The sequence below is a fragment of the Coccomyxa subellipsoidea genome (genome assembly GCF_000258705.1).
Source record: "Coccomyxa subellipsoidea C-169, whole genome shotgun sequence".
Lineage (NCBI taxonomy): Eukaryota > Viridiplantae > Chlorophyta > Trebouxiophyceae > Coccomyxaceae > Coccomyxa > Coccomyxa subellipsoidea.
In genome coordinates this window covers 671,027-686,602 of record NW_005178039.1, presented here as the reverse complement: position 1 = coordinate 686,602, position 15,576 = coordinate 671,027, and the positions used below count along the sequence as shown (strand labels likewise).

General features: G+C 52.7%; 3 protein-coding genes across 3 annotated transcripts; 2 read left to right on the top strand and 1 right to left on the bottom strand.

Annotated features, from left to right (window-relative positions):
• Positions 1-1,014: 1,014 nt before the first annotated feature.
• COCSUDRAFT_61326 (FAD/NAD(P)-binding domain-containing protein) lies at positions 1,015-4,724 on the top strand (the record flags this gene model as incomplete). Its single annotated transcript, XM_005649570.1, has 10 exons — positions 1,015-1,122; positions 1,265-1,421; positions 1,623-1,764; positions 1,972-2,125; positions 2,313-2,390; positions 2,636-2,794; positions 3,144-3,209; positions 3,308-3,491; positions 3,855-3,994; positions 4,416-4,724. The coding sequence occupies 10 exons, from the start codon at positions 1,015-1,017 to the stop codon at positions 4,722-4,724; spliced, it is 1,497 nt and encodes a 498-aa protein (XP_005649627.1).
• A 1,517-nt stretch (positions 4,725-6,241) lies between these two features.
• COCSUDRAFT_40423 (hypothetical protein) lies at positions 6,242-7,293 on the bottom strand (the record flags this gene model as incomplete). Its single annotated transcript, XM_005649569.1, has 4 exons — positions 6,242-6,346; positions 6,539-6,625; positions 6,769-6,840; positions 7,147-7,293. The coding sequence occupies 4 exons, from the start codon at positions 7,291-7,293 to the stop codon at positions 6,242-6,244; spliced, it is 411 nt and encodes a 136-aa protein (XP_005649626.1).
• A 951-nt stretch (positions 7,294-8,244) lies between these two features.
• COCSUDRAFT_65086 (hypothetical protein) lies at positions 8,245-14,253 on the top strand (the record flags this gene model as incomplete). Its single annotated transcript, XM_005649568.1, has 12 exons — positions 8,245-8,250; positions 8,610-8,739; positions 8,975-9,605; positions 9,897-10,084; positions 10,386-10,573; positions 10,912-11,097; positions 11,437-11,559; positions 11,883-12,089; positions 12,481-12,608; positions 13,008-13,152; positions 13,550-13,667; positions 14,042-14,253. The coding sequence occupies 12 exons, from the start codon at positions 8,245-8,247 to the stop codon at positions 14,251-14,253; spliced, it is 2,262 nt and encodes a 753-aa protein (XP_005649625.1).
• Between the last annotated feature and the right edge of the window lie 1,323 nt (positions 14,254-15,576).

The following is a 15,576-nucleotide window of genomic DNA, read 5'->3' as shown; positions in this document are numbered from 1 at the left end:
CTGTGGCTTCTTAGGTGGCGGAGGCACCACGCGGGGCTGAGGTACTCTGCTGACCCCGTTGGTCTTTTCATCCTGCTCGGAGAAGAATGGCTTCAATTATTTCTAAGGCATATTCTGATCTGCAGTGCACATGGTTGATGCTGGTGCAAGTTGCTAATACCAGCAATAACTTCATCCACCTATGCCAAACACCCCATGGAAAGAGGAGCAGAATTAGTCAATAAGTCAGAATTAGTCGAGATTGCTCCCACCTTCTTGCTGCTTTTACTGTCCTTGACATCTTTGCCCTTCTTGTCCTTGTCCTTGTCCTTTGATGCGTCCTTGGAGGAAGTGGTTTTGTCCTTCTTATCCTTCTTCTCCTTCGATGGGTCCTTTTCCTTTTTCTCTTTCTTATCCTTGTCCTTGGCAGGATCCTTTTCTTTCTTTTCCTTCTTGTCTTTGGTTACATCCTTGTCCTTCTTCTCCTTGCTGTCGCTCTTCTTCTTCTTGTCGTCGGTCGTCGGCGCCATTTGATGCAAACTCAATATTGCAAGTTTCCTTGACGATCGTCTTCAAGAGCTCGCAGCCTGAATTACTATGTGGCTTTTGCAAGCCCGATCGGTGAAAGATACAACGCTAATATAATCGACCTGTGCGGTAAATACGGTACTTGGGGAATATCACCAATAACAGCTTCCCGAATATCAGCATCTAAGATGCAAAAACAACATCAACATCACATTCTGCGGCTTCCATGTCTGGCTGTTTGTAGGGTTTATAGATTTTGAAGGGTGCAGCCCTGCAAAGTTCGAAACGAATGGTCGCCCTAGCGCGCCCACGTCGCCTTATGCTTCCAACACCGTTGCAATTATCAATTTTCACCCAGCTACTTACTGAATACCAAATAGATCACTACAGAGAATTTGTCTTACCAGTGTTAGTCTAGTGTCAGTTTGCGGAAGTTGCAATTTTGCGAAGCTGATCTGCGCATTTTTGTAGAAACAACCTGTGATTATTCAGCCTCCCTCGTTGACGATGACACCCACACCCATTGATTTGGATGTAGCTATTGTAGGAGGTGGTCCAGGAGGCCTGGCCACAGCTTTGGCCATCACCCGAGCAGTGAAGGGCACCCGAGTAAAGGTATTATATTTGTCTCGGATCCTTAACCAAGAATTGGGTTAGATCTTCTGTAATTAATTGCCTTTAGTTATGGTCAATGTGTTACATTGCGATAGCAGGCCATGGTCAAATATTGATGCTAGGTGACCTGGCATGTTCACAGGTGTTCGAGCGAGCAAAGAAGTACCGCCCGCTGGGAGCTGGGGTAGGCATGGACGTCAATGGTATGAAGGCTATAGAGGCCATAGATCCAGCCCTAGAGAAATGGTTCTACGACAACGGATGGACTGTCCCAGTAGCAAAGACTTTTGATGAGATAGGTGAGTCACGGCATTTAGCCTTCTCATACCCGTCTGCCTTTCATATGCAATAGTGAGCTTTAATTCACTATTTCGTCTTGCACTTGTCAACCTTTGAACAACCGAGAGGCTAGTGGCCTTTTGCAAAAGGTTATGCTGGCACCAGAGTGCCTGCCAGCATCTAATAGTCAGGTGAACTTCAAATTGTGGTACATTGTGCAGGCAATGAGGTGAAGTCGGAAAAGATGGACCCCAGCAAATCTTTGAGCAAGTACGGCAAGCGGGGAACCATTCTGGGCTGGTATGAGATCCAGTCAGCATTCTACCGCGCCCTGCCTCCCGACACTGTGGTGTTTGACTCCAGGTTTGAACCTGCTGCCACAGCCCTTGTCACTTCAAATGGAAGCGTCAAAGTATCTGTCTGGAGCTCTCCACGATACTGTGGGTCTGATCTGTGGATGTTTGAAGATGTTCTTTTGCAGGAAGATGTTTGACGACTAGGCTTGATACTGATGCATGGAGTGCATTGCCTCTTGGCTTCTGGTCATCTGCGTTATGGGCTTGGGTGCAGGTTCGAGTCTTATGAGGAGGACAGCGAAGGGGTCACAGTGAAGTTTGAGGGCGGCGAGCCAGGCCCAGTGCGCGCCAAGGTGCTGATTGGCGCAGATGGCTACTTCTCAGCAGTGCGGCAGCAGTGTCTCGATGATGGTCCCCCAGACTTTGCGGTGAGGATCTCACTCGCTTTGTGTGGTGCCTACTGACGTTTAAATGTTGCACTGGGGCTGCTTGTCATCAGCACCACTAGTGCACGTCTATCAGAGAGCTGCTTGATAGAAGTTTTACACCCTTTCCTTGTGTTGTTACTGTACAAGCATGTGGTTGAGATTACCGAGTGATGTGCGGAATCCACAGGGCACGGTGTGTTGGCGGGCGAGGGTGAACATGAAGCAGCCACTGGAGCACAGCAGCTGGTACTTTGGCGCAGAGAAGGTGCGCTGTACCCCTGCAGGATCAACACATCCAAAATACAGTATTGCATTGCAGACAATACATTTTTTTATTCCTGTTGCTGGGGCCTAATAACACTTTTTCATCCAGCACTGCCTCTGCCGCGTGCAGTCATCCTATGCCTTGCGGTATCAGAGTGGCGAGTTCACCATTTGAGTAATTGCTGCTTTTCTGCAATCTCACAGTGACAAAGGTCGTGTGTAGAGCAAGTGCCGCTATTCTTGCAGGTGGGCCTGCTGTACCCAATCAGCAAAGACCACATGGTGTGGACGGGCTCTGCGCCCATCCGGCTGGTGAAGGAGGCTGGGGTTGACTTTGACCCTTCCAACGGCGGCCGCTTCCGTGCTTCCACACAGGCCATTGAGGGCGTCGACAATGCTCTGGAGGTGAACTCTGCATGGGTGTCAATATTGAGTTGAAATGCACGGGCCCCTGGGCCGGGGGATCATTGTAGTGTTGCTCTTTCATGTTCCTTCACTTCCATGTATCTCCTGGCGCTTGCACTGCCTTGATGATTCTGCATGTCTCTTTCTTCAAAGTGAAGATCGCTGACCACCATACAAAGATCTGGCCCTAGCTGGACAAAGTGTACCTTATAGAAATGAAGTTTTTAGAGCTGCAGTCAATTACACATGCAGATGCTATTCTGGACCGATCGGTAGCACCTCCCGTGGCTGATGTGCAGAGAAAATCTGCACATCGACTGATGTACAACTGTTCTGCGCATCTGCTCAGAGGTGTCTTGAGGTGTTTGCCGGCCTGGACACCTTCCTGGACATTGTTGGGGACGTCCTTCTTCAAGTAATGAGTGTTCTCTCGGCTACCTTTCCATATCTTTGGAGGTTTTTAGGGGAATGAACCCGCACTGATGTGTCTGCCTCGTCCATGCCTGTGCGCAGAGGTGTCTCAAGGTGTTCGCGGGCTACCCCGAGACCTTCCTGGACATCATTCGGGAGACAGATCCGCGCGCGGTGGCGGAGCACGGCATATTCACCCGGCAGGCTGAGGCGCTGCCCGCCGACGGCTGGGGCCGCGGCCGTGTCACCCTCGTCGGAGACGCAGCACACCCCGTACGGCCCACCGGTGCGTCCATCCTTATCAATACCCTTTTTTGACACCCTTTTGCTGTTGCATGCTTGTGCCATGTGCCCGCCGGTCCGTTCCGCCCCTCCTTTTTAAATTCTTTCGTCAAGCCTGTGCCAATTTCTGCAATCGACAGCATGCTCGACAGCGGTGCACCTCAGTGCTTGGGCCGTGCAGGTGTGCATTGCTTGATGCAATGATATATCTTGCTTGACAGGGTGTAGTGGCCAGCGCGGTGGAGCCGCCAGTGGTGATGTGTCGTGCAGGCATCTGCTGACACGTCCAATACCATCAGAATCGCCTGGAGGTTTGGTGGGGAACCCTGTACACCTGTTCTTGAACAATTGTGTAATAGCCGTGCAGGCCAGGGTCTCAACATGACGATGGAGGACGCGGCAGAGCTGGCGTGGCACGTGCAGCAGAGCGGCCTGACGCCCGAGGCGCTGCGCAGCTTTGAGCTCGAGCGAATTCCCCGCGTCGGGGTCATTGTGAAAAAGGCTCAGGTGCGACGCGTTCCCTGCTAGTGCCTTCCTCGCTAGAAAGGTATCTAAAAATTCAAAGTTTCTTACCCCCATTGCTACTGCACTCCACATGCTCTTGCCGCTCCGGTGACTGACCTTGCAGACATGGTGTTGGGGGCATGCCGCTGCCTTACACATCCTGTCACAGGTTGTCTCGCTTGTGCTTCTCATCACTGGGCAGAGATGATTTTCCCAGATGATAATTTGCACTCACAGTCTTTTATTTGGCCCGCAGAGTACTGTGTACATCTCAGTTCAGAGCAGGTGTCATTGCAGTAGCCATCTTAGCCTGTACACCACGGCTGCGCATGCAAAGTGCCCATCATCATAAAGCCTAGCGGACCACAAAAGTTTGCATTGCTCTGCGGTCTGAGGAATGCATGTGTATGTGTCATGGCTGCAGCAACAAGGGGAGGCCGCATACAAGAAGCATGCGAAGGACGCTACGAGAGACAACCGCTCGTTTGCGACGGAGGAGGAATACAACGATTTCAAAAACAAAAAGGAATTCCGGCCGCTGGTGCCTGAACAGGCCGCCTCCAGCTGCCAGGAAGCTGCGCCCATCAGCACAGAGGGACTCGAAACTGCCCAGAAGCCGGAAAAGGAAGTGGCCTTTGCTGGGCTGGAGAAAAGACCTGCACTGGTGGCTGGGGCTGCCCTATTGGGCAGCATTGGGCTGGCCGCCCTTGCCAGAGTGGTCGCGCGTGCCTGAGGGAACAGATTCACCTTTGGAAGGCCGCATGCACTTGCTCAATAATGTGACGGGCCGTAAAAAGCTCATCTGGTAGGACACTGTATGGTGGTCTTTAATTGTTTACATCGCGCAATTTAAGGGTGTCTACAGCAACAGCATTGTGGCCCTGGTCCTTCCTGAGGGTGCAAGCGCGCCTAATGCATGTTGAGGTCATGCGAAATGTATCAAACGAATAGAGAACTTAAGACCAGGAGGCAGCCTTATGATGTCAGGGGGTTTTGAGGATTGCCCAATAACCCCCTGGTGAGGGCTGCAGCAAACTTCATAGGTAGGGGCTGTAGGAGGGAGGATGAAGGGTCCGAAGGAGATCACGACCTTTGACAGGTCTGTGTGTTTCTCTGATGTGAGCCACATCGCGGCCTGGAAACTGACAGACTCACGCTGCCTGACAGCAGCAATAAATGAATTCTTATGTTTGATCATTTCAGAGTTTGCTCGCATTCATTTTATTTGTTGTGAGAAGGTCATTGCCCTTGCATGCAGGATAAGGACAATTTGTCTCAGTTACAAGTGTCCTTGCAAGCCTGAATATTTTTGTATCCTTGGCTGACTTGTGATTGGCAGTCGAGATGATCTGCGGGGTCAAAGTGTTGCATTTTACGACGCTATCACAATGGTGAGGCCAAAAGATTTGCATGAACGGATGTGCAGCATGCGTTGCCGGTCATGACCACGTCGCTGATCAGAATCCAAAATATTTGAACGCAACTGCATGTAAGGGTGCTCATGTGGATGAAATAGTGGGGGAGGCGTTATAATGTATGCAATGATGCATCATATAAGAAGGTACTACCTAGTAAGTGACAGAAGGGAGAATGGAAGACTCGAAGATATTGCGAGCGCCAAAGATTGTAACCTTTACACGCACATCATTACGCGCATAAAGCGCTGTGACGTTGCTGTCCACATGCACACCGTTCAAGAGTCTCTCACTTATGTGGCACAGCTATACGTATACTGTTGCTGAATGCTGACACAGAATTATTATTAGGCACCTAAATAGGCACATGCCTGTGGCCTTCGCAGCTTCATGCAGCATAATCATTGAGTGCCTCTGCTCTGCCTACATTGCTCTGTCAAAGGAATATCTCATATAGCATAAAGGTACTGGAGGGCATCATGTGCACTGACATGCATGATGTATTGCTCTTCTGCTGTACCAGTATGCGGCATATCCAGCAGATCCTAACTGGTTGGAACACGGTCCAACTGGCTTCCTGAACTTGGTGATTAACACAAAATTGAAGATTGCGTCCATATGCCTTCCTGCAGGCAGCCTCAATGCTGAGGCCTGCTGCACAATCCAAATGAGAGCTATGCATCTTGCACGGTTCACTGCTACAGCAATCCTTTCAAGATCCGGAAAAGTCTCCCACTTTCATACACCACACAAAAGAGAGCAACATCCTCTATTCACACCACCACTCCCTCTAATGCACACCCCTCTGGCCAGGACACTTGAAACTGCACCACCCTCAATGCAGGACTACCACTGGCTGCTTGCAGGTATTTGCCACGAATTTGGTCGCGCTGCCGATGAAGAAGGCTCTGATGGCTCCTTGTCTGTGCTTGGCCATCACCTAAACACCGCCACACAGCGTTCAGCAGAATTTACTGAAGAGGCAGGACTCTGGCACGCCTGTTTCACAGACGGAAGGAGGCGCTTGATCTGCTCGTCAACCAAAGTCTGCGCTGAGTGCTGCAGTACATTGGTGAGAAGAGAAGGGCGAATGCAGTCGTACAACAAGCTGCAGAATTTCTGGAGTCCTTACCACAGCTGCAGCATTGAGGGTGGCAGCCCGTTCTGAGATGACTGTTCCCACTGACTCACTGTCAGTGCGGAACCGCACAATTTCTACCTGCAAGGGAGCAGCACTGTTACGGAGCTTTTCACAGGACACGGAGCATGAAGCACACAGCTGCAAGCGCCACTTGGGATGCCGACACTGTGAGTCCCTTGCTGCAACAACCAGGCGTCATTGGCTGAGCATGAATACTTTACCTGGTGAGGCACTTGCTTGTCCTCTATTCTTTCCAAGATGCGATGCTTGATGAAGTCCTTGGCATTGGCAACCTGTGCATGCAGCACCCAGATATTGAGCAGATATTTCCAAAAGAGCATGTCAGCTGATACCACCAAGACACCTACAGCCTACTGCCCTACTGCCTGGCTTGCCTTCAACCTTCGGCCAAAAATGCAGTGGCTTTCAGGTGTTGTACAGAAGGGACAACTCGCTTCAGGCCCCCGGCATGGCGACACAGAAAATAACTCAGAGCTTCTCATCATACCATTGCGCTATGGCCACTGATGTGCGTAAAATCAAGCAGTGGAGGTGATACAGGGCATGCACAAGAACTGCGCTCCAAAGGGAGCACGCACCGCTCTGCGCTCTGCATCTTCGTCCTCGTTGATGATGGTCTCAGCAGCGTCCCCCCCAATAACATCGAACTGCCGCTCTGGGACCACGTGCAGGAAGTACAGAAGATCGCCTCCACCTGAAAAACAGGCTGCCTTTGGCAAAGCCATCATACATTGGGTGAGCTGCTGCGTCAGGCACAGCAGGTTGGTCGCCTTCAACCAAGGCTACGATTTGAAGCGCTATTTTTGTGTTGTACGGTATTGATGCCTGCATCTGCATGCCTGGTCTGTATAGGTTCTGCAGCGTCCATGAAACCGATTTTTCTGCGTCCTGCACGTCGCACACGTGACCGTGAATGAATGCTTCTGCGCATATTGCCAAATTTTCAAGCGATCATCTAAGTAGAAGTCTTGCTAGCGTCAGTAGTGTACTTTCAAGAAGACAAACGAAAGCATGCGATGGGTATCACAAGCATGTGGGTAAAGCAACTCACCTCACTGTCATCAATTGGGATTAGAAGTACTCTTTTGTCTGTCGGTAGTATTGAAGCAGCCATTTGACCTGCAAATCCCAGCCACACCTCCGAGATCAAAACTTCTGGAGCTCTGATGTAAACACGAGATCTGGCAAAAACTCCCTTTTGCGCTCAGTGTTGGTTTGGCCTGGTGTCACAATGTTGCTTGCAGGAGTCAAACCCAGAAGATATCCTCAATTGGTACATTCCTTGCAAGGTTTATATCTAGGATTTCCGTTCTCGAACCCGGAAGCTGGGTTGAAGGTGTCAGGGTTTTGACCATGCGGAGTCTGTCTGGGAGCAAAGAAAATCTTCTCAAATAGCTAGCGAGCGTCTGCATGTCCGGCTTTGACTAAGAGAACTGATCACTGCATATCTTACATGCTACCCGACTCATCAAGTAGTCGAGGGCGGACTGGAGGCAGGCAACGAAAGAAGGCGTGGCTGTGTCGAGCAGAACTGGACACAGCGCAAAGTGTGCATACCTCTGGCATTCTTAAAAGTCTGATCGTGTCAAATTCTTGTCACTGGTGTGCACAAGATTTCTTCCGTCGAAAAAATAATTGTTGCTCGGTTGGGACGCATCGACATCCCACAGGAGGAGATGCAGGTGCGTGAGTACACAGGGTAGTAATTTCTCCGAGAAAATCCGGCTGCATATGGATTTTCTTAGTGCATGGCTATTTGAGATTCACGAATCTAGTGCTTTCCCACTGCTACGCCCCATTCAGCCATGGACCCTCAGGTTCAGCGTTGAGTGAGGCTTTTCTTTCATGGCTATTCTGCTTTCATTAATCCCATATTACCTAGGGAATCCACCATTGGGGAACTGGAAATTGTACCTTCCCCTTGATGGGCCCTGTTGTTTGGCCTTGCGAGTGCTAGCCCCACCCAACAAATTCCCAGCTGTCTGGAAGCTGAGAACTTGCAGTTGACCAGACATTCTAAACAGTCTTCGTGGACATTCAGGCGGCAGAGCAGCAACTGGAGGACGTGTATAGAGTAGCCCCTGTGCCAGAGGAGTACATGAAGTACCAGCTGCACCTGAACACAGGCCTGGAAATGGACAAGATAGACCAGTGGTTCAAGGACAGGCGCGGTGAGTAGATTTCTTTCCCCTGCGTTTCAACGCTCTTCTCATCCCCCAACAAACCTCTGCACTCGGTCTTCCAGTACTCAGCTTACCCACTGCAGCCCTTGTCCCTACCTAGACAAGCGCACGTCCCTTTCCTGGCAAGCCTGTACCTTGAAGTTCAAGGCTTGAACTTTCGCAGTATGGATTACACGTCAGAATCATTGCCGGCAAGACACACTTTGGTATGGCACCGTTACAGGTGGCGCAACGGTGACAACGGGCATGAAGGGCAGCGCAGCGTGGGAGAAGGATCCACGCAGCCGGGAGCCGGCAGCGTCAAACTCTGTCAGCACGGGCCAGCCAAGGCTGCAGGTGCCGGCAGGTGCCGCCAACCCGCCGTTGCCGCAGCAGCAGCCGCTGCCTGATCAGGGGGGGCAGCCTGCAGACCGGCTGAGGGGCGGCACTGGCACCAGTCCCCCCGAGCCCGGCCAGGGGTCGCGGCAAAATCTTATGGGTCCCCCGCAGCCGGTGGAGCGGCCCAGGAACGCCCCTGACCGCTCGATGGATGCCCATGTGGGCATGCCTGCCCTGGACTGGCTTGGGGAGCCCAATGGGCACTCCCGGCCCGCCAACAGCAGCGCAGCAGAGGCGCCGTCGGCGTCGCGGCAGGCCTCCGGGGCTCTCATAGAGACCATGGACCACCCGAACAACGCCTCCTTCCTGCTCAGCTTCATGGACGGGGCCCCTGGCAAGGAAGCTGACGGAAGCAAGGAGCACCTGCCGGGCAGCTTCCGGCCGCCGGCCCCCAATGGCCGCAGCCTAGTGGCATCGCTTCCAGCCAGCTACCCGTCGGCTTCTGCCGGCGGGTCGCGGCCATCCAGCTCTGGCAGGTATAATAGATGTGTCCCGCAATCAGCTTCCTAATCCAAGGCGTGCACTTATTGTCACAAGGTTGCTAGGACCCGCCATGCAAACATGTGGGCCTGATCTGTGCCACTGACTAGACCCAAGCATCACTGGCAGAAGTTCTTTGAAGATTTATCCGAGGCTTCTTCTTCAGAAGCAAGATTGCTGGGGTGAGGAGCAGTGTGATCCTATGCACCACTTTTGCAGAGGTGAGGTCGTCAAGCCATAGAGGAAGCACGTGGCTGTCTCGTGACTTTGTATTGGTGTCCTTGCAGGTCTGCTGGGGAGATGCCTCCGCCGCCAGCACAGAATATCAGCAGCCAGCAGCGATCCTGGCCCGATAGTGCAAATGCACATCGGGCCAGGGGGGGCCACTGGGGGGCAGCAGCGCTGGACCATTTTGATGCCCAGAGTGCCAGTGACAAGCAGATGCGCGAGTGGTATGGCAGCAGCGACCACACAGGTAGGATCAGCAGCAAACCCATGAGCCGGGGTGAACTGCAGTTGTCACCTGTGTCTAATGACCTAATAACCTTGCTTCACTAACTCTTCTTTGGATGCTGAGGCTGATGCAAAGTGGGTGACAAGACACAATGAGGGATTATGATGATTACATGACATCCCTTTTACTGTACTTTGTCAGCCTGCGAGGCAATTCCTGATGGGAAGGCAGCTTTGTGCAACATGCAACGTTCCTGGCAAGAAGCACCTCTCAGGCCCGCCTAGGCACTTTGGATATGTTACTGATCCTCCCTGTGTGGCAGGACTGTCCTTGCCTGGAGCCAGCAGCGGCCTGAACAGGAGCTGGCGGCTGCAGCAGTGGGACATTCGGGGCGGCCCGCCCACCTCACAGCCGCAGTTCTCTGGGGCTGACCCGCTAATGTACCCTCTGCCCATAACCAGCCACTCCGGCCAGGATGGTTACCCTCAGGGGAGTGATGCATCGCAACAGGTGGGCTCCCCACAGCTGGGCGGTTTACTTTGTGTTCACATGTAGATGCGATAATCATGCAGTGATCAAGATACTTGACAGTACCAATTTGCTTTGCCTTATGAAGAGGGTAAAAGTGCAATTCCGTGGGATGTGCTGACTGTTCATGCATGCTTGATGGAGCTCTGCTTGTGTCTACGATTGTTGGCAAGCCTTCCATCTCGTCTGCTTGTGGGCGAGTTGATCATCAAACCACACAGGCGGGGGGCGCGCTGCCTGCCATGAGACGGCAAAACTTAATTCAAGGTCAATATCATTGAAGGCATGCAAGAATGAGTGCATGCCGTGTGTGCGCGCAGTATGAGGCGGCGGAGAGGGGCCAGGAGCTGCAGCGGAGCACGGCGTCGCTGCCGGAGCTGCCGCAGCACAACTACCGGCAGGAGCTGCTGGGCGCCTTCCCCTCGCGCTCCCACGACGGTCGCCGCTCCACCGCCGACCTCTCCTCCTGGCGCCGCCCCAACTTCTACATCGGCGGCGCGCCCCAGGTCATAATTCGCATCTCCCCTTTAAATCCTTGGTAAATTGGTTGTTTACTGTTGACTGTCATACCAGCCGAAGCCTTTTTTTGTCCCCTGGGGCAGCGCAAGCCAGGTCCTGTTGCTTCTCTTGTGCAAGTTACCGCGTGTTTGCTGCACTTCCTGCGAGCACGTGCGTTGAAGTAGTATATGGTTTCCACCATCAACCCTTACATAGCATCAATTGCCTCTGTAGACTTTTAGCCAATGGCTGCAATGCCAAAGGGGTGTGACACCCTCGTCCCTTATCTATTGTGCCTTGTCTAACAAGCGGTCTGGATCTGACACCCATTCTTGTGGTCCTCGCAGCAGACGTTCATGCCGGACATCCCGGTACCGCAGAATGCGCAGAACTCGGCGGCCGCGTTGCACTCGCCGCCTGGGCTGGCTGCACACCTGAGCGACCCCACTCCCCTGGCAAACCAGGCCCTGGTGTGTTTCTGACTACCCAGCTCATCTGTCATGTGCAAGTAGCATATGCCAATCTAGGCATTCAAATTATTGACATAATGAGGATCGTCACGGCTGTTACAACCAGCTGCAATGAATGTTGGCATCTGCAACTATGGGTGGCCTTTGTGCCGGACCCTTCAATTTCATGTGATCTGTGCCATTACGGAGTGTTGGCAACTCAATTATTGCGCGCGCCCCAGTCCCTCACCCGTGTACGATGTGGTCACTGGCCATGTGCTATGATTCACTTTTCGTTCAAAAATTCTAAGATCTGAGTCTTGACACAAAAACATGGCACGTAGGCCTCTCTGGTGGACAACATGGACAAGCGGCGGTCAGCGCCGCTGCCGCTGCCGCGCAGTGTCAGTGATCTCAGCGATACGCATCAGCGCTTTGGTAGCGCTGGCGGCTCCGGCACCTACCTCGCCGACTCCCGCTCAGCTTCCGACGGCGCCGCGCACGCCAGCGGAGACCTGCTCCTGCCTGATGACCCTGGTTCAAGCTCGGAGGTGCAGCCCTCTTCTGCAGCTGTTGTGCACAATCATGGATAGTGTCTCCAGCTGACATTGCGAAACTTAACTGAAACAGTTAATCTTGATAAATGTTGACAGCCAGTTGTGGTGAAAGTCAACCTTCCTGAAGACTGTAGAAAAAGTCTTACCTGACTCCTCTCCTGGCCAGCAAGGGCCATGCACGTATATTACCATCCCTGAGGTGCCAGGGGCATTTCCTGAGGTCCCTTCGCAGCTTCAAGATAACTGCAAATCCTGCGGGAGGGAGAAGAACCCTGGTTGCCGCATTGAGGCTGCATTTCCTGTCTGGATGGTACCCCAAAATTGGCAAGCGCCAAGCTCTGTCCTGGTGGACAGCAAATTCAAAATCTCCTTTTTGTTCCTGCAGGTGCGCTTTGTGGAGCAGGACTTGAACTGTGTGGCGGGACTCATTGGGCTGCAGACGATTGCTTCTGTGGAGGAGCATGAAGGCTCGCGCCAACTCTTCCTCTTTGAGCAGCTCACCCACCTGGACAGGTCAGCAGGCGTCCCGCAGCTACTTTTGTGCATGTGCTAGGCTAATGAGGGACCGGCCAACATCACAACAGCAGTGAAGGAATCATGGCAGGCATGCGAAGAATTGAGTGCCATGGCTCGGCAGTGTGGTGGCTGCTTCTGACCACATTGCCCATGCACATGTCCTGTCTGCTGGGTAATGAAGGCTCCTGATCGATTCCCAATTGAGGTGCCTATTGACGTGTGCAATTATTGCCGATTTTGGAAGTTGCTAACAGCCCTTGCATGCTGCACAATTATTACCAGCCCCAAAGTTGTCTCCCCTGCGCGCAGCCGATCTTTGCTGATTTTCGATCTGCTGCCAGCCCTTGCATGCTTCACTAGCTTAATGAGCCCTAAATTTGTCTCCCCTGCATGCAGCCTGTCCCTGGACGGCAACGTGGCGGCCAACCCGGGGAAACGGAGGCGCGTGCGGCACCAGCATTTCTGGCGCAACAGCGACAAGCTGCCGCCCGAGCACCGCCTCTACGTCACCTCCGCCGATATCAAGCTCGCCCTCGAACAGGTGGGCGCACCTGCCGGCAGCATGCGGCATGATGCTCGAGGATGACTCATACTTCTTTCGTCAGTCTTAGCTATACCGCCCCACAAGTCGCCAGTGTTCCAGGCGGTCAGTGCAGGCTGCATGCGAGCACTTGCAGAGCATCTTGTTGAGCGCGCAACAATTGGCTCTTGCACGTTGCCACACTCCATTATTTTTGTCAGGAAGGGCGGAGTCAGTGCAAGGTGCATAGTTGCCAGAGAAACTATCTTAATTACCTTGGCCAAACCTGACACCCCAAATTCTGCTTAGTAGGGTTGTTGCTGGCTTGATATCGGACACTCTGCATGCGTCATCGGCAGCACTTGAGGTGGCATCCTTCTTTGAGGCATCAGTGAATGTCATACTGCTGTGAATTTAGGCGGAGCCGGTGAAGCCTCGGCGGCAGATAACGAGCGCTGAGCGCACCAACATGTGGACGGTGTGCCTGACCAGCCAGGGCGTGCTGGGCTACCTCAACCGCCGCGTCAGCCCCCTAGGTCCGCCTACCCTCTCTGGTCCCCAGCAGCCCTGTGGTCGGTCGCTGCAATTCTATGATTTGGGCACTTTTTCTCTTATCGTAAGATCATCGTGAAATCGTGACTGTGAGGCAAAAAGTCACCTGTGATTCATGACCGCGCACGTTTTCCCCACTTTTGTGTGGCTCAAGCGCCTGTGCTTTGGGCTTATTCTTGCAAGGCATGAGAGCACCACGGCTCTGAGACAGCAAGCCATCTTGTGATCCAAAATCGCGCAATTTCATCCCACTCCGTATTGCTAAAGCCTGCAGATCTGGCTAGTTTATGGTCTAAATGACATCACGTGCAGATCAGGTTGGCCAGTAGAATCTGAAATTCATTCTCTGGCTGCGTAGGTGTGCGGCTGTTCAGGGCTGCACAGGAGCAGGCGACGGGGGGTCGAGGAGGGAACACCTTTGGGCAGCAGAAGACACCCTCCCTGCCAGCGCTGCTGCTGCCCAAGCCCAAGCCCCCAGCAGCCCCCAGCAGCGCAGAACCCAAGGAAGAGGACGACCAGTCAGCCGGCGTCAAGAAACGGCGCACCAGTTTGCGACGTGCCCAGCCTTGATCCTTATCCTTGGAGTCCTTGTCTGTTCCAGCCTGAGGCATGCTCAGTCATGAGTTCCTGCACGCGATATCAGGGCGTGAGGGCACACTGCAGCTGCCTGACACATCCTTCTATGATCTCCTGCGTATGGGCGCGGTTGAGTCCTCTTTAGTTGCCTGCTGCGGTTTGGCATGATCTTGCCAAGGTGATCTGTTGGCCCGAAGTGCTGTCACCAAATCTTCTGCGTGGGAGTCTTCTGTGGTCATTTACTGCTCATAAAGAGCTGGTCTGTTGGCTCTGAAGAGATCCAATTGGTGTCTCTTCTCCACGCTCAGCCTGGAGCGACGGGGGCAGTCCCCAGACATATGATGTGCGTCATTTGCGCTGGCAGCAGCAGTGCAGATGTGCGGCCTGAGGCGGCTTGGGTTTCGGCGGGAGGATGACACAAGGAGAGGCCAGCCTAGCATATGCAGGCCCTGGGATGCATCACCAATCAGGCGCCCGGGTATCTTTCTTCAATAATTGACTTTGCAGCAAGCGGTTGAAGACTTTCTCTTTTTCACAAATATGTTTGAAATTGCCGCTCTGGGTGGCATGGGCAGAGGGCAGCAAGTAAGTGTCCTCGTGCAAGCCCCTGCTGCATCTTCAGTGTTATATGTGGTGTGCTAAGTATACCCATCCTTGGGAGGCAATGCTTCCAGTTACATTGCGTACTGGGAACTATTCCGTTACAAAATCCACGAACCATCTATAACATGTGTAGTGCAATCATCGAGATGACTTGTGCTCAATGTCATGCTTCAAGTCCCTTGCTATAGAGCCATGACAATGCATTTGTGCAGCACATTGTTGTGCTTTTATCTTCACCTGTCTAGAAGGCGATTAGTGTTTGGCAGTGTCCATACAGTGGGATGCTGCGGCCATCAGGGTCTCATAGAGCAACAAGCTCCCGTTGAGAGATAGCCCTTTGCCAGAACTTTGTGTATGAGCTGTTGCCATGGTGCCACCCGTTTGACAGCCATCTTTGCAAAAGAGCGCCTTGTCACTCTTCAGCTCTTCCCATTGGCATTTGCAGCAAATGAATTGCACCTCAGTTGGGGTCGCAGCCCCCCTAATGAGAATACTTAATAAATGGCGCTTTAGCGCTGTCTCTCTATTAGAGATAGGGGCGAGTCTGGAAGATCTTTCCTTTCTGTGGAGATTCGAGGTCAAGCAAGCTCCATCTTTGCACAGGCATGCTGACAGAGTCTGGCCACTCAATTCATGTACCATAGAGGGTGGGTTCTATGGACCAGTGACTGCAAGACTGCCAGACTTTGATTATCTTTTTTAAAGCGCATTGCG